A 19,063-nucleotide genomic window follows, 5' to 3' on the forward strand; every position below is an offset into this window, starting at 1 on the left:
TTCAGGATATACAGTCAATCAAGCACGTACAAGATTGGTACTGGTGATTCAAAAAATATTTCATGTTAGGTAAATATATATTGTGTGCAAAAAAATACATTTTGGGTCTGATTTTAGTAGATCTCGTTTATATTCTGGGTTGCATTCTTACCTTGCCATTACAGAGCTGCTGGGAAAGCTCAGACGAACACCACAAATGAGCTGCTAGTTTGCAGGCTTTACAGCGCAGGCCTTGCGTGGAGTTGCCTGCATGGACATCCAGATTGCTTACTAAATTACATTGACAGAAATCACACAGGGAGATTAATGTGTCGGGCATGAATGAATGCAGAGATGCCACCAAAAGTAATCAGGACTGCTTTTCAGGATAAAGTGTCAATGCAGCAAAGATTATGGACTAACAACAGCACAAATATAGCTTGTTTGTGTTTGCAAGGTTATAAAAATAACAGATCTTTTCCTGCAAAGAGATTAAAATGGCGTTCAAAAGGAACACATCAATTACCAATGGAAAAATTGTGTAATTCATAGAAATGTAATACAGCTGTCCGTATGAACAATTAGTTGTCAGGACCAGAACAGAGACAGGACCCACTTGCGTACGTTTCTCTCAGTTTTATTGGGAAGAAGGGAAAGAATTGCACACACGATCCGGTGATCGCTGGTCGCGGGGAGCAGGTCACTCTGAACGCGGAAGTGGCCCTTTTGTGGCAAGCAATGGCGGTTTCGGGAGCGGAAAAAACAGGTCAGTAGCCAGGACGGATGAGCAAAAAACGTGGCCAAGATCAGGAGAGGAGAGTAGACGTGGTCAGGATCAAAAAACGGGTCGAAGCCGGAAAACAGAAGGGAGCTAAACAAGAGTGAGTCAGGGTCAAAAAGCTTGCCTAGAGTAAACTGAGATTTGCAGACGGACTGACAACAGGTGACAGAAAGGAGTGGGTTTAAATAGGGACAGGGAGCCAATCAGAGTCCGAGGCAGTTGGCGCCAAAGGAGCGGGCACAGGTTCATTTTATCAGTAATCATGACATTAGTCACAAGCTACATCGTCGATGCCCTAAAGGATGGCAGATAAAATGAAAACAGTCTGTTGTTCATTGGAATAACATGAAATGTGAAACGCAAAATTGTGTGCCTACATTCCACATTACTGACAACAGGCTTGGGGAGTAACGGAATACATGGAACGGCGTTACGTAATATGGATACCAAAAAAATGTAATTGTATTCCGCTACAGTTACAGAAAAAAAGACGTAGTCAAATTACAAATACATTTAGTAAAAATAAGGATTCTTTTGCAGATTACAATTTTATTTATAAGTATATTTATATATACATAATGCGCCGATACACGAATTGTGCCTATCATCATTTCATTATGCTGTCACTGACACTGTAGAGATCGAGAGAGATAGGGGTCACAAACGACGCGCGCGCACCACTACAACACGTCATGAGACTCACGGCACCGAGAGAATCTTTGCAGTTGCTGGCATGGCCTCCAATGAAAAGAATGCCTTTACTGGGTGGAAATTTCGTCATTATTTTGTTCATCGAGCTGAAAAGGGCAACAACAACACCGTACAACACCAGCTCAGTAGCCTAGATGGTAGTGTGCCCGCTTTGAGACTGGGAGGTCGCTGGTTCGCGCCTCGGCCGAGTCATACCTAATTGGTAAAATGGCGGCGCCCTCTGTTGGCTGCGGCTGCATCGGCTCGCTACAACGGGTCAGGTGTATCGACATTTCGTTCTGTGTACATTGTTACAAAGAATGACAATACAAAGGAAATTATTATTAATAAATTATTATTATTATGCCTTCCAGCTGTGAAACTGCTGTCATCGTCCAAGGACTCCACTTCTAATTTGAAGAAACATTTACAGGTAAGACCGCTATTATTAGCTTAAGTTAACTTTAGTTAGCTAGCGTACCTGCTGATACTGCTACAACTACAGGGAGTGCAGAATTATTAGGCAAATGAGTATTTTGACCACATCATCCTCTTTATGCATGTTGTCTTACTCCAAGCTGTATAGGCTCGAAAGCCTACTACCAATTAAGCATATCAGGTGATGTGCATCTCTGTAATGAGAAGGGGTGTGGTCTAATGACATCAACACCCTATATCAGGTGTGCATAATTATTAGGCAACTTCCTTTCCTTTGGCAAAATGGGTCAGAAGAGGGACTTGACAGGCTCTGGAAAGTCAAAAATAGTGAGATATCTTGCAGAGGGATGCAGCACTCTTAAAATTGCCAAGCTTCTGAAGCGTGATCATCGAACAATCAAGCGTTACATTCAAAATAGTCAACAGGGTCGCAAGAAGCGTGTAGAAAAACCAAGGCGCAAAATAACTGCCCGTGAACTGAGAAAAGTCAAGCGTACAGCTGCCAAGATGCCACTTGCCACCAGTTTTGCCATATTTCAGAGCTGCAACATCACTGGAGTGCCCAAAAGCACAAGGTGTGCAATACTCAGAGACATGGCCAAGGTAAGAAAGGCTGAAAAACGACCACAACTGAACAAGACACCCAAGCTGAAACGTCAAGACTGGGCCAAGAAAAATCTCAAGACGGATTTTTCTAAGGTTTTATGGACTGATGAAATGAGAGTGAGTCTTGATGGGCCAGATGGATGGGCCCGTGGCTGGATCGGTAAAGGGCAGAGAGCTCCAGTCCGCCTCTGACGCCAGCAAGGTGGAGGTGGGGTACTGGTATGGGCTGGTATCATCAAAGATGAGCTTGTGGGGCCTTTTCGGGTTGAGGATGGACTCAAGCTCAACTCCCAGTCCTACTGCCAGTTTCTGGAAGACACCTTCTTCAAGCAGTGGTACACGCATCCAAGTACTCCACAGCGTGGCTGGCAAGAAAGGGTCTAAAAGAAGAAAAACTAATGACATGGCCTCCTTGTTCACCTGATCGTAACCCCATAGAGAACCTGTGGTCCCTCATCAAATGTGAGATTTACAAGGAGGGAAAACAGTACACCTCTCTGAACAGTGTCTGGGAGGCTGTGGTTGCTGCTGCACGCAATGTTGATCGTGAACAGATCAAAGCACTGACAGAATCCATGGATGGCAGGCTTTTGAGTGTCCTTGCAAAGAAAGGTGGCTATATTGGTCACTGATTTGTTTTTGTTTTGTTTTTGAATGTCAGAAATGTATATTTGTGAATGTTGAGCTGTTATATTGGTTTCCCTGATGAAAATAAATAATTGAAATGGGTATACATTTGTTTTTTGTTAAGTTGCCTAATAATTATGCACAGTAATAGTCACCTGCACACACAGATATCCTCCTAAAATAGCTAAAACTAAAAAAGCCCCACTCCAAATTCCAAAATATTCAGCTTTGATATTAATGAGACTTTTGGGTTCATTAAGAACATGGTTGTTGTTCAATAATAAAATTAATCCTCAAAAATACAACTTGCCTAATAATTCTGCACTCCCTGTACTACCTCTGGAAGAAATTCTCCAGCTATATTTTCAGTGCTTTGTCAAATAATAGCTCTGGTTTGCTGGTAATTAAAGTCTGTCCCATATTCCCACATGTTGATGTGTCCTTGAGCAAGACGCTTAATTACCCAAATTGCTGCGTCAATGGTGAATGAATGTGCATGAATGGTGAGCTTGATGAGCAGGTTAGTACTCTACGTGGTAGTGTTAAATTTGTTAACGAAAACTAAGAGAGACTGCCAAGCAGCTGCGTGACTCACTCGTTTTCAGCGTTTCCGTGTTCATGAAGCGATTCTAAGTTAGCAAACGTGATTCTCTGTATCAAGACAACCAGATCATCATTTGCTGTATAGATAGTGACTTTCGTATTAAGTAGCTAACGTAATAAGGATGGGAAACCCACAGTGGTGATGAGCAGTCAGACCCAAGGGGAATTTCCAGTCAGTTGACTATTAGTGTGAAAAAGTGCATTAACGGTGGCATAATGTTAATGTTCGTCCTTTTTGCTTTACCAGTAGTGGTTTACAAGCCTTAGGTAAAGTGCACAAGTAAGCCTAAGCCAAATGCATCAGTTCATTCAGGTGGTTAATCAAAGATTAAGTCAACATCATCTGATCTGATTGTATAGTTTAAAGCACTATTTATGCTTTTCTTTATTATAAATAAGGGTGACAAACTTGCATTGTCATTACCTGTGCCTCAGTCCAGTCTTAAGTCTAGTGATGCCTTAAAATTGTTATGCATCAAAAAGATGAGAGAAAATGTTATGTGAAATAATTGCAGATTAGATGGAAATGTTCTATATTATATGTTGACAAAAAAGTAAATGAGTAAAATAATTGCCCAGTTGCCATGATCACTAAATTGATATACTGAGCATTAGGGGAATGACCAGTAGATAACTTTGGGATATGTCAGTAGTACCTCTTTTCCTTGGGAATTCTTTCACCTACTACCATTGTGACTAATAATACAAAGCTTTGTGATCTTTGAGGTATTATTATTGTCAGTGTTATGAGTTACTGAATAGATTAAGCATTATATATATGTATATACAATGTGCATATATACGTATACAAAATGTAAATTACAATCGTTTAATTTTTTATTTGTGTTGTTGCAGAGGAGGCATCCAAGACAGTTGCATCAGACTAAGGAGGACACCAGTCAATCTGAGATGAATGGACAGCCTAGTTAATCTGAAGATGGCCAAGAGGTCTGGCATCCTCCCTTCAAACAAGTAAAACTTGAACTTGGACACAACACATCCCAGAGTGCTGTCAGTAGACTGATATTTGACTTTGTGATTGATGACGTTCAACCTTTCTCCTTGGTTGAGCAGCCTTCATTCAAAAAGCTCATAGATGGAATCAGCGGTGGCAAAGCAGTCATGTGCAGAAAGACACTAGTGCAGCGTATAGAGAGGGAATTTGCTGCCATGAAAGAAAACTTGACTGCAACACTTAAAAAAGTGTCAGATGTGTGCACAACAGCAGATTTGTGGACTGCACACAACAGAAGCTGTTTTGGTATGACATGCCACTGGATTGAGGATACTCTTGAGAATAAGTCAGCACCAATGGCCTGTGCACGAGTGAAGGGACGGCATACTTTTGATGTCCTTGCAGCAAAAATCAGTGAAATACATGCAGACTATAAGTTGCAGCACAAAGTAAGGGCCACAGTTACAGACAATGGGAGTAACTTTGTTAAGGCTTTCCGAGAATTTGAAACAAGTGAGGGGGCAGCACCAGATGATTTGGATGATGGAATTAGGTTCTTGGATATGGACACAGCTCTGGAGGTGGAGATAGATGAGGAACTTCACTTCTTTCTCCCTCCTCATCAACGGTGTGCAGCACACACACTTAACTTGATTGCCACCAATGAGGTAGATAAAGCAGCATCAAAAGGGCCGTCCCAGAAAGTGTATCGAAGTGCAATGGGAAAGTGTGCTTCTATATGGAACAAAGCACATCGATCATCAGCAGCTGCAGAAGTCGTGCAGGATATTGCCAGTATGAGAGTTACGGTTCCATGTGTCACAAGGTGGAGCTCTGAATATATGGCCATTGGGAGACATCTGCTCAAGACTCGGAGTGACCAGGCTGAACCCTCATAGTACCTTAAATTCATTTTGATTGTCCTTTTATTTCATGTTTGAAAATTCCGAAAGCACATTTGATTTGTTAAACATGGTGCGAAGGACTTTGGTGTTCACTACATAAGAAGTATACTTTATTTCTGTTTAGAGTTGTGTATTGTGGGTGCCCTTAATCTATATCGTAAGCTTAAAAAGACCACTTAGTGTTTTGTGAACAGACTATTTCCATTTGGAATTTTGCTTAGGCCCATACTTAGATTCATATTTCATCTACCTACATGCTGTATTTACTTAATGGTGTGAGTGCTAGATGAAAGACTAACGTAATATTTTTGTGTTCACTGTACAAGGAGCAGACTTTATTTCTATTTTGTATATTGTGCTCTAAGCTTATACTTTTAATTTAAACTCAAAAGCTCCTGCCTGAATTTACATTATGGTGTTCAATATCTTTCACTTGCTTGGAATTTTTGTTGAAAATTTATAAAGTGAACACTTTGTGTGTTTAAAACAATATTGGGCTCTTAATGTGCTCTTAATTCATAATGTGAACTAAACCGAAGTGCCCGGAGGAAACCCACGCAAGCACGGGGAAAACAATGCAAACTCCACACAGGAGGTTCGATCTCACGACCTCAGAATTGTGCCGCACACGCGCTACCCCCCCCCCCCCTTCTCTCATTTTCTTTCTGCCGTTCTATTTTTTTCTCTTTTGCTTTCATTCTCTATTATTTAGCATGTGGCCTCGAGCTAAAACGAGTTTGACACCCTTGTGTCAACCGTTGAAGCAAGAAATGCTGCATGCAAATAGGTTTTACCTTGGATTATATGTTTGCATCGGTCGCAAGTCGTCGGCCTACGGAAGACGTGCTCGTGGAAGCAGTGGGTCTTGAGTAGCGTCAGAGACTTGGGTTGAACCTTGGCACTCAGGGAGGGCGAGGGACTGACTGATGGAAAAGGCGATAATTCCGAAAGCGATAGGTTGGGGTTGACTGCTGGAGAAAATGCGGGTGACCGGTCGTGGGACAGGGACGCCTCGGGCAAGGTGGGTGGTGGCAAACGTGTGGAGGCCGTGGGGATGATGATCGTGCATGGGGTCCGCTGGTCTCCATTACTGCGCTGGAAGAAGTTGTCCACACTTTTGCTGCGCATCACGGACTTGAACGACAGCGAGCGTTTCAGACGCTGCAACTGAAAGAGACATGAGACAATATTAAATATAACTATTGGGCAGCTCAAATTAAAGCATTTATTTTGTGGATTACTACAGACAAAGATACAATATGGGTGGACATGGAGCAGCGATCTTGTCCAAATATGCCTGTGGAAGCATTACCATACATATCAGTCACGAGGTGGAAGAAATTAAAAATCCAGAATGAATGGATTAAGGGAACTATAAAAATTTGGTCAACAATACAAAAAAAATTAAAAATATCAAGATCTGTAAATAGGGCTACAAAAATAGCAAAAAAACTAGACTTTAAACCTGGGGTTATGGAGGTAGGATTTCAAAAATGGGCCCAAAAAGGATTGATGTTGATTACCCAAGTATCCGAAGGACAGGCAATAAAATCATTCGAACAACTCGAACAAGAATTTGACCTACCTCGAAATGATTTTTACAAATACTTGCAACTAAGGCATTACCTCCAGAAACATGAGGAATGGGGGAAAATATGTAAGGAGCCAACTAAAGTTGAGGAATTATTAATATCATATTCAAAAGGACAATCAATAAAGGGGATTATATCAAAACTATATAAAGCCCTGAGAATGGATCTCAGTAATGATGACATGGTGGTTAAGGAAAAATGGGAACAAGAAACTAATGTAGTGATAAAAGACAACGAATGGGGAAAAAACATTGAAAGAGGGACACAAAATAACCAACAGCCCGACATGGAGGGAGTTTGAATGGAAAGTAAAAATGTGATTCTTCTATACACCCTGTATCACTTCAAAATATAAAAATACCTCAAATGTATGTTGGCGTAACTGTGGGGGGGTCGGAGACTTTACGCATATTCTCTGGAATTGCCCTATAATATTAATTTTTTGGAGAAGCATCCAGACAGAAATAAAGTTAATTATTGGCTGGGAGTTGCGGTTGGACCCAATGGCCTACGTAGTAGGAATTTTGCCAGAAGAATTACTGTCTGGTCAATAGTTCTTTGAAAAAGTTCTCGGCCACCCGGGCGGAGATGTTTTGTAAGTTGTACGCCCGACGTAAATGATGCACGCCCCGGGCGTCTGCTTCGAAAGGCCCGACTGAAACCATATAAACGTTTTGACAATTGATAAATGTTAGTTCATCTTTATAGTTCAAACAAATATCTATTTTATTAACGTGTTCACATCTTTAAGACTTTTCATGATGCAGGAAAAATGACTTTTTGGTCCAGTGTAAAACCTTTTGGTTAAGCATAACACTACTATATTTATGATCTATTTTGAGTGTAGCATCGTAAAGACACTTTTTAAGACCTTTAAAGATTGGATTTAGAACATTTTTATGCCATTAAAGGCCTTATTTTTAAATTCTGAATTCTATGCCTTTTGAAATTTGACAGGAAAATCACAATGACGACAGCCTGGCCCCTTTTGTATCACAGACAAGCATGGCATGCTAGCAGCTTCATCATTACCTCAACATGCATAGGATGTCACAGTTGCCATGGCGCCCAATAAGCCCCACCCGTGTGGCGCCAGCTGCGGCTCATTGACAGATTGGCTTTCTGTCTATTTAAGCTTAGTGCTCTCATTCTTCCTTTGTCAGCCCGTCAACAAACCTCTGCCCCACAAGACGTGGGTTTTGACTTGGTCGTGTTTCCAGTTGGTATTCCCTGTCCGGTATTGTTCCAGTTTATTTTTGTTTTTTGTTGTTGTTTAATATCGGTTTCCAGTTTTGTTTCCGTCTATTTTTGTCCTGTTTATTATTCTCTCCAGTTTTCGTTCCCGTCTATTTTTGTCCTTTTTATTTTTGATTCTGGTTTCATTATCAATCCTGTCTGTCCCGTTCTGTCCGGTATCTACACCATCCGTCCGATATCTACTCGGGCAATTGGTATCGATCTCGTCGGCCTCTGGCTTCCTATCATTTCACGCCAAACCGCTGCCTAACGTGCATGATTCCCCATTTCCCGTAAAATAAAATGCTTGTGTGAGAAACATCACGCGTTTGGGTCCTAAACCTGTTCTGGTTCTATGACATAGGATCGATGGGAACTGTAACAAAGCTATTTGTTCTACCGTAAGAGTTCTATTTTTTATCATATTGCTTTTGGGTTATTTGTCAGTAGGAGAAGTTAGTACTGAGGCCGCTTTACATGCACTTTCTCTGGATATACAGTATCACTGCACCCTTGTTAACATAAGACAAAAACAAATACAAGCAAAGGGGGCGTAATTAAAGTAAAACTAAAGTATGTGCTAAATAGAATATGCACTTCGTGATCCAGTGTATCAAATTTATGAAACTCGTGATGTACAGTAATTCCCATATGTTCCTTGACCGACACTCGGAACAAATAGAAACAACACCACTCGTTTCATGATATTTTATATACTGGATTATTTTTAACAAAGTATAGTTGGCAAGGAACTTCTGACTTTCTCATAGACGCAAACATTTTGCATCCACCCTTAAAACATTATTATCATCTTTTGACAACTTGATCGCATGAATATAACTCTGTATATAATAAATGAGACCCTTTATTGTCAGGACCAGAACAGAAACAGGACCCAATTGCGTAACGTTTATCAGAAGTTGCATTGAAGGAAAGAGGAAGGGCTGCGCCCACGATCCGGTGTTCGCTGGACGCGGGAAGCAAATTGCTCTCTTAATCGGATTGTGATCCGAACACAGAAGTGGATCTTCTGTACCGAGCGATGACGGTGTCAAGGACGGAAAAACTGGTCAGTAGCCGGGACTGGGAGAGCGAGGCGTGGTCGGAGTCGGAAACGCGTCGTAAGCCGGGACGGGAGAGCAGACGTGGTCAGGATCAAAACAGGTCGTAGCCGGAGACAAATGCGACCAAAACGGGACAGGCGGGAGTCAGGGTCAAAAAAGGCTTGCCTAGTCTACACTGAGGTTCGCAGACGGACTGACAACAGGGGATTGACAGGACTGGGTTTTAGTAGGGACAGGGAGCCAATCAGAACTCGCAGCGGTTGGCGCCAAATGAGCGGGCACCGGTGAATCACATCAGTAATTATGACATTTCTACTGTGTTTTGAGATAAGATTGCATAATAAGGAAGAAATGATATGAGGCTACGGTATCAGGAACAGCGACGAAAGAGTCGCTTGCTATTTTAGCCACCCTATACAGATACTGTACCGTAACTAGGGTGGGCGTGGCTTAGCACTCTCTGTCGGATCTATTCATTATAACATTGACTCATGCATGAAGGAAATAAAGAACGGCACAAGGACCACAGGGTGAAGAATATTGATGAAGTCACATTTTCAAAGAACGTTCCCTCTCACTCAGGGTTCCTTTATTTCCTGACTTCACAAATTTGCCATCCCTTTTAATAAGAAATAAATAGGAAAGAAGAAAGAAAAAAGAGGCAAACAAGGAAAATGGAAATAAATTGAAAAGTAGGGGGGAAGAAGGCAGATGATGGAGAATAAGAAAAGAAAAAAGAAAGGAACAAAAGCGAAAAGACAAAAAAAAATGTTCTCTTCTCTTTTCATTATTTTGGTTTTCTCTTTCTCATTTTTCTTTTTGTTTTTGTCTTGAGTTTTACTTTTTTCATTTGTTTATGTTCTTTTTTCTTTTCTTTAAGCTGGTGTTTTTTTTAATTTTTTATTTTCTTATTTCTCTTCCTTTCAAAAGTAATAAGCTGCGTTTTGGTCACTTTGAATCTCCTTAGTTTTTCTTCTTCCGTTGTGCTTTAAGCACTCGTTTTCGGTGGCACGGCAGAATACAGCGACATCTTGAGGAAAAGTTATACACACTCTCTCTTTAACTTTCATACTAAGGTGGGGGCCTTAAACTATCATCGTCGGGCCTGCAATTGGCCCCCGGGCTGCAATCTTGCAAACTCTGCTGTAAAAGCTTAAAAACTGGCGGAGTTGTTTTAATATTGCAAAATAGCAGATAATTTTGAGAGCGAGGCGTGGTCGGAAACGCGTCGTGAGCCAGGACGGGAGAGTGGACATAGTCCGGAACAAAAAAGGGGTCGTAAGCCGGGATGGGAGAGCAGACGTGGTCAGGATCAAAACAGGTCGTAGCCGGAGACAAACGCAACCAAAACGGGACAGGCGGGAGTCAGGGTCGAAAAAGGCTTGCCTAGTATACACTGAGGTTTGCAGACGGACTGACAACAGGGGATTGACAGGACTGGTTTTTAGTAGGGACAAGGAGCCAATCAGAACCCGCGGCGGTTGGCGCCAAATGAGCGGGCACAGGTGAATCAAGGGTACATAAGAACCTAAAGTTATTTTACAGTACATAAATTAAAATTTCAACACAACCAATGTGACTTAAATTAACTTAAAACAAAAAGTCTATCGAAATGGCGAATTGAAGAGAGTGGGCACTCCTCTTTTAGAGCAAGATTCACAAACTAATGTTATGATAACAGCTCATCACTCAGGCTTCCACTTTACTGTGCTTTTTATGCCCACCTTCAATCACAAACACAAACGCTTGATTAACAAACTAATGTCATAAGAGCTAATACATCAGTCTCTACATGAACGTCCTTCCAAAAAACAAGTTAACTGCAGTTTTTCCACCACGGACTTTTTAGAATTTGAATATTATCAGCAGTCTTGATTCACAAGCAAGTCAGGAGTTAGCAGAGCTGCTGTTGTTAACTCTGCTCTAACGTTATTCTTCTTGCTTTAATGGCTCCGCCGCTAGTTGCTTATCCATTCAGAAAAAGCGGCGTAGGTAGCGACAGAGACAGAGGGTGGGTTGAGAGGGAGAGAGAAACTCTGCTGCATCAGAGCCTAAATTCTCGGCATCGTGAAATGCTCAGTGACGCATAAATCGTTCGACACAACAAAGTGATGAACGAATTAGTTGCTGATGCTTTTAATCATCGTTTTTGATCTATTTTATCGATTCGTTGTTGCAGCCCTACTGAGAATCACAGCAACCGCTAGCTTTGAGCGACTGGTTACGATTGTAATTGGCAAGCAAGAAAGATCCATTCTTTGACTATGCTAAATAAATGAATATGTGGATTATATTCGGCGCTCGGCTCAATAATTTATCAGACTTCCAACTGTAAGGAATTACACAAGACACGGAAAGTGTCTTCGGAGTTGGATTTCAGTATGAGAAATGTTAAAACCTTACAATCCATATCTGTTCTATTGTTACAGTCGTACACTCTCAGTCAGTAATGACATAATCTCGCATAATCTTATGAAAGTGCAGCGCGACTTCGGCAATTTTAACTTTTTGCAGGTGGTTCTGGTCTAACTGTGTAAACCGAGGTATCTCTGCATACAAAATAATTTGTTACTTTTTTTTTTACTGTTTGTGTAAAACTCAAGGGGACTTTGATTAACCCCAACTGGGCCGTCGGACTGTTGAGAAGCAAATATGTGTCTGTACAATGTCACCAGTCACTGAAATATGTCATGCTAAATATCAAAGAGAAACATTGCTGTATCTGAGCCTGAATAATCGGCCCGTCAAATAAATACAAATGCAGATTCTGTCTTGGTTGCCCTGGCGCCCAATTGGCCCGCCCGTGTGGCACCAGCTGCAGCTTGTTGACAAATTTGTATTTGTATTTAAACTCTGTCCTGTCATTCCCCTTTAGGTCGGTCCGTCTGCGAATCTCTGTTTTTACACGGCAAGCCCTTTTTCGCCTGTCCCGTTTTTTTGCTTCTGTATGTCTCCCGCTGCGATCTGCTTGCTCTCGACCATGTCTGCTCTCTTGTCCCGAATTACGATCTGTTTTGATCTCGACCACGTCTGTTCTCCCCTCCCGAATAACGATCAGTTTTTGATCTCGACCACGTCTACTCTCCTCTCCTTGCTTTTGACTTGTTTCCGATCCCGACCACGTTTTTGCTCTTCTATCCCTACTGACCCGTTTTTTTCCGTTCCCAACAACGCCATCGCTCGCCACGGAAGTACCACTTCCGCATTCAGAGCGACCTGTTTCCCGCGTCCAGCAATCCCCGGATCGTGGGAGCAACCCCCTCCCTTTCTTTTATCAAAACTTGTGAGAAACGTTACGCGAGTGGGTCGTGTTTCCATTCTGGTCCTGACAGATTCCAAAACATCATTGCCAATAAACAGCCCACCCAATAATTGGTCTACCTCTAGCAGTATGTGTTTCTACTGTCCAAATGTTGGCCGGAATTTGAGCTAATTGTGGTTTTACGTACGAATAAGTAATTCCTAGCCTAAACAGCATGTACTGTGCCTTCTCGATTAAATGCTGATTAAGCAATTTTGAGTTTTTGCAACACCAATTTGGAGTGTTTTATGATGTTTAATCCAGCATCGTGCAAGCATCTTGCAGAAATACTATCGACATCTAAACAAGTAGCATCTCTTCCTCTCAGAGCATTGACGCCAATTAGTTTGAAATATGAAGCACTGCCTCTGCTGACCCACTTATTTTTTGTGCTTCTGCTTTTGCGTCGAAAAAAGGGGACAACTTTACACTTTTCCCAATACAAAGAACTTTTGATAATGGCTTCTGCCAGATAATGGTTTTATCTTATCTTCGTTCTATAGTTCATAAAAATGGATCCTCAAAAGTTGATCACAGGCGTCATATTGGGTCAAGTTATTAGTGGGAGACACAGTTCTGAGGTCATGAGATCGAACCTCCTGTGTTGAGTCCGCATGTTCTCCCCGTGCTTCCGTGGGTTTCCTCCCACATTCCAAAAACACACGTGTCAGGTTAACTGGCCGGTCCAAATTTTCCCTAGGTGTGAATGAGCGAGCGAATTGTCTGTCCCTGTGTGCCCTGGGACTGGCTGGCAACCAGTTCAGAGTGTCCCCTGCCCACTGCCCGAAGATAGCTTGGATGTGCTCCAGCACCCCCGCGACCTTTCTGAGAATAAGCAGTGCAGATAATGGATGGGTGGAATTATTAGTGGCATGTCCACAACCATGAAGTGAGAAACTTGCAAACATGTAGTGAAGCACGCACAATTTTCATGATTTCAAGTCAAATTATTTGTCCCATTGATATAATTTTAGTATCCATTTTGTTGGTTAAAGATTAGTTTGAATACTTGTTTATTTGAAGTATATCTTGGTAATTCACCCTTTCTTTCATCTTTGTTTCACTCAAGGCTAACACATCAACCTTCCTTTTAGTCATTATCCTTCCGATCTTCTCTTTCTTCCACTCAGTCGCTTTACTTACACATCCTCTCACATTTAGTGACCCTAAAACTAGGGTTTGCAAGACCTTTCTTTGCCTTGCTGTTTCTTAGGGAGTAGAAATAGAGAGGAGAGGACAAATAAACCAAACATTTTGTGAAATCAGTAGAATAAGAATAGTGAATGAACAGTGAAAAACGAGAAAAATTGTTTTCAAGTGGATTAGTAGTATATTTGTGGCAGTGCAGTTGGGCATCTTGAATGCAAAACTCATGCAATGATTAAAAAAAAAAAGAACCGACAATTTTTTAGTATGTATAGGTGATAAAGTTGCTTGTTTCGGCATTTAATATTGGAATTACAAAAGTTAATTACATAGGATGCGCTGCAAAGAAGAAAAAACATTTAATCATGTGGGCTCATTATGTATTCGTAACCAACTCAAGTAATTTTGACACGAGGCCTGTGGTTCTGTCATGAACCAGAACAGGATCAGGACCCAAACGCGTGAAGTTCTCACACAAGCCCTTTATTTTACAGGAAATGGGGAGTCATGCACGTTAGGCAGCAGTCTTGCGTGAAATGATAGGAAGCCGGAGGCCGACGAGATCGATACCAATTACCCGAGTAGATATCGGACAGATGGGGTCGATACCGGACAGGACGGGACGGACAGGATTAATAATGAAACAGGATATCAAAATAAACTGGACAAACTAGACAGGAACGAAATAATTAACAGGACAAAAATTAAACAGGAACAATACTGGACAGGAAAAGCCAACAGGAAACAGGACCGAGTCAAAACCCACGGCTTGTGGGGCAGAGGTTCGTTGACGGACTGACAAAGGAAAAATAAGAGCAGAGCTTAGACGGAAAGCCAATCTGTCAATGAGCCGCAGCTGGCGTCACACGGGCGGGGCCAATTGGGCACCATGGCAACTGTGACCGGTTCTCAAATAGTAGGGCGGGCCCAACGGTGCTTCCTTAAAGAGAGCATGGGCGCGTTTGAATTTGGGTAACTTTTATTTTTTACTTTCCCAGAATACATTGCAATTGCACCTCCACAACATCAGGAAGGCAGTGGCGTTCACAGTCGCAGTGTTTTGTTTACATTTATCCTATATAAGCATTGAGTATGAAATATCGACACAAAGTGTAGCAGGCCCTCAAATGACCACATGAAAAAAATAGGCTAAGAGAGACGGGTCAAACCAAAGTCTCCTACCGTAGCACTTCACGAGCAAAGACCAGTGTACCTGTGGAAAAATGTTGTAGTGAACAGCATGAAGCCAAATAAATTAGGTTGTCACTTAAAGACATTACAACCCAAACACGCTGAAAAGACGCAGTTTTTCTTTTGCGAAAATATGCAGAAAGACGTAGATTTGGCATGGACGGAGGTGACGTGTTACCCTTCAGTAACAAGCAATCTTCGTTTTGTCCCAACCAATATTATGCGTGTCATGATGACTAATTTAGATCACGTGTGCCCGCTCGTTTGGTGCTAGCCGCTGCAAGCTACCTGATTGGTTCCCTGTCCTTTTTTAAGCCCAGTCATTTCACTCTCCTGTTGTCAGTCCGTCAGCGAACCTCTGTTGTTACAAAGCAAGCATTTTGACCCTGACTCCCGCCTGTTCGGTTTTTGCACCCAATTTTCCACCTGTCCCTTCCTGATCTCCTAGTTTGTCTCCTGCTACGAACTTTTTTTTTTTTTTTTTATCCCAACCACGTCTGCTCTCCCGTCCTGGCTTACGACCAGTTTTTGATCCCGACCACGTTTTTTGCTCTCCTGTCCCGGATATAGACCGGTTTTTCCGTCCTTGACACCGCCATCTCCTGTTACGGAAGATCCTCTTCCGTGTTCGGATCACCATCCGATTGCATGAGCGGCTTGCTTCCCGTGTCCAGCGAGCACCAGATCGCGGGCCTTGCCCTTCCTCTTTCTATCACTAAACTTGTGAGAAACGTTATGCGATTGGGTCTACCCTTTGTTCTGGACGTGACCTTTTTAAAAAAAGATAGTTCCGCGAGAGGATTTCTTTTTCCAAAGGGGGCCTCAGACAAATTTGTTTTTTGTTTCTTTGGTCCTATATGGCTTTTTCAACATTTTGGGTTGAAGACACCTGGAACATTGCTTGACAACAGAGATTTTGTTTTCTTGCACCCATCCTATCATGCCAGGTCGACACTTACAGGTTCGTGCGGTGCCATGTGATTAGTTTCACAGAGGACTTGAGCGTTAAATCATAGGTGACCTCATTAGCCAGTCGCCAGAGCCCGGTTAGGCAGGAAAACGACCTTCTGCGCCAAGCTTGGAAAACGGAAAAGGCCTTCAAGCGGAAGCGCTTCAAAAATAGTCTCACTGGTTTAAATCATTAAATCAACGTAGAGTCTTTTTTTCTCTATCTCTGGAAATTAATTAGATTTTTATGTATTATTCATAGTTTTAGAAATGGGATAATATAAAAAAAATTCCGCTGTTACAATGCCCTTCCCATTAAGACGGTCAAAAGCGGTGCGTTACTTTGAATGAATTGAGATGAAGCGTGTTGCCGTGGGCGGATGTTGACTTTTGTGTCACTCGCAAGTAAACCATGAAATACAACTTTTACCATTAGAGGACACACCGCGCGTGCTCAGTAACGATGTGGCATTACGGCAGTGTCTGAAACTCAAAAAGTTAACGAACAACACTGAAAAGTTGCCTGCCCAGCCGTAAAGTTGCCCGCCCCATTTTTCACAACTTGAAACACAATAAGACGACTAATCGTAAAAAAACAAAACAAAACATTGTTGGAAAGTATTAAGGATTGCTAATGGAACAACACTTTAAAATTAAGTTTATTATAAATCTACTTATAAAATTCATTGCATGTATATGACATCGCTGTTTTCCATCTGCCATCAGTATGTACCTGTAATTACTCATCTTCATTCATGCATCGTCTGCTACAAGCCACGTGAACTCCTCTTTCCACAATGCTTTTAATGTGCGTTTACGTTTTGTAGAGTCATACATTTTGTTAGCTTCTTGTGAATCTTTCCTATCGGGCTGAGGTTTTGGCTTGATTCCTAACCACTTCTCCATTTTTCTTGTGTTCTCTGTGCGTCTACTTTGGAAAATTATATGCAAATGCACGACCTTATAAGGCTCGGGAAAGTCCGGATGCACGAAGTTATTCGATGCAGGCTTCTGATTTGCTGCCGAGTATGCAAATTGCCAAACAGACAGAAATTCAAAAATTTCCAAACCAAACGAAGATTTATAAATCGGACTAAAGCAAAGGTTTGATTTGAAAAAAAAAAAATGTTTTCCTTGAAAAAGTTGCCGGACACCCAGGCGGAGATGTTTTGTACGTTATACGCCCGACGTAAAAAATGCACGCCCCGGGCGTCCGGGCAGACATTATTTCAGATACTGATGTTAGTCAGCACCTTCACTGCATAAAAGTATGTGGGAATTCTACTGTTCATGCAACTTCATACATTTTCAGTCTCTATTGTATTATGTGTTGTATATACGTTTCATGTACGAAGGTTACACATTTACAGGAGATGTGAATACTTGCTTCTTTACTCATTTAACATCACTACTTGGTTTGTAAGGTGTAGGCGGGGATTAAATATAGATTTTATGGGCACATGTGCAAATGGTTTCAAAATTCCTTTATAAATCTCATTAAATCTTAAAAGTGCATTACTATATTTTTCAATACCCATTTATTGTTAAAAATGTGTGCTTTTGTAGAATCATTAGGACCAGTTGCAAAGCATTTATATAAACGATAAAAGCTAATTGCACATTTGTCCATGAAATGAAATGTTTTGTAAAAGAAATGTTCATTAAATTTCATCCTTTTCCTCATGTTCTTGTGCTTCTTTACACCAAAACAAATGAGAGTACCAAATGTAGCAGTTTCCCACTTTGTAGCCAGTTTCATGGCTAAATTGACCTGGCATTGGAAAGATACAGGGTCCGCAGCGGTGGCTTTGCATAGTTGTTAGCCTAGCCATTAGCAGTATGTTAGACCTGCAACCAGGCTAATGCTTTCCTTTCCGACACCGCCTCAGTCGATTTCAGGAATCAATAACAATCCACATAGCACCTGCTGAATTTCTTTGCGCTCTTATGACTTTTCCTCTATTGATTAATATATTTTCAATGCAACGAGTCGCTAAAAGCTAGCCTTTGCAATTGTTAGTTTGTTTTAGGAGGCAGCGCCTGCCGGGTGTTTGATTGACAGCTAACAACATTCCACAAACGGGCACACACAGTCACACCAGCCTATCACAGTCGCGCCCACAGACAGTCACGTACACCCAAACAGAGAGCCCTTGATCATTCCCTGCTGTCTGCAGAACACAATGCACGATATGTTGATATCATCGACAATAAAAACAAAGGTCTTTTTGGGGTCCTTGGACCTTCAGTTCTAAATATTATAAACATATCACTCCCCTCAGGTGTAGTTCCAGCGTCTTTTAAGTCCGCTGTTATTAAACCTACACTGAAACAACCAAACCTTGATCCAAAGATCAAGATCAAGATCAAAGCGGCGCTGCCACGAGCGGCTGCCTTTTCCAGCAGCTGCCCTATTGTTTTATTGTCTGCTCCTATCTTCGGTGTTTTTTCTTCCCGTTTTGACAACTACACTATGGATTACTTCTATCCTATGGACATGGGTTTTAACGCACAAGAAATGCGTGCATTCAAGGAATTTCAACTCCTTGCCCTGAAAAATTCTCGTGCCGGCGTGATGAAGGGGCCTATCGTGGAAGAAAAGCCGGAGCTAGCGAAGCGGCTAGCGGCGTTATAAGTCTTCGGTACCATCCGTAATCATGGTAAATGCGAACTCACGACCAAATAAGATCATCGAATGCTGGTGGAAAACATCGAAGTTGCTGTGTTTTGTGGAAACGTGGCTCACGTTTAGCATTCCGGACGCTAACGTGTAGCCACCCGGAGCTACCCGGAGCAATCCGGCTTCAACGCCGCTAAACAGAGACACGAAAGCCGGGGGGAATCGGAGAGGAGGCGGACTTGCTAACACGAGGTGGTGTATCCCTGGATTTTCACAAAGAAAAGTTTTCCATCTGCCGCAGGGATGTCGAATTTTTGGACTGGCGTGACGTCATCCACTTCGCTACAAGCACCCCTAGGGCATCATGTTCATCTGTTAATA

The 19,063-nt window shown here is 41.9% G+C and overlaps 1 protein-coding gene across 1 annotated transcript in view; it reads right to left on the bottom strand.

The window, feature by feature from the left end:
• The window catches only part of LOC148346867 (SH3 and cysteine-rich domain-containing protein 2-like), an 80,099-nt gene that overhangs the window by 42,235 nt on the left and 18,801 nt on the right, over window positions 1-19,063 (bottom strand). Inside the window, exons 2-3 of the mRNA XM_088322993.1 lie at window positions 6,379-6,751; window positions 152-246 (exon numbers count right to left, since the gene is read on the bottom strand). Coding sequence (XP_088179119.1) covers window positions 152-246; window positions 6,379-6,751 — 468 coding nt within the window. The remainder of the gene's footprint in view (window positions 1-151; window positions 247-6,378; window positions 6,752-19,063) is intronic.

Source organism: Urocampus carinirostris, chromosome 19, assembly GCF_059441175.1.
Source record: "Urocampus carinirostris isolate Australia breed hairy pipefish chromosome 19, RoL_Ucar_1.0, whole genome shotgun sequence".
Lineage (NCBI taxonomy): Eukaryota > Metazoa > Chordata > Actinopteri > Syngnathiformes > Syngnathidae > Urocampus > Urocampus carinirostris.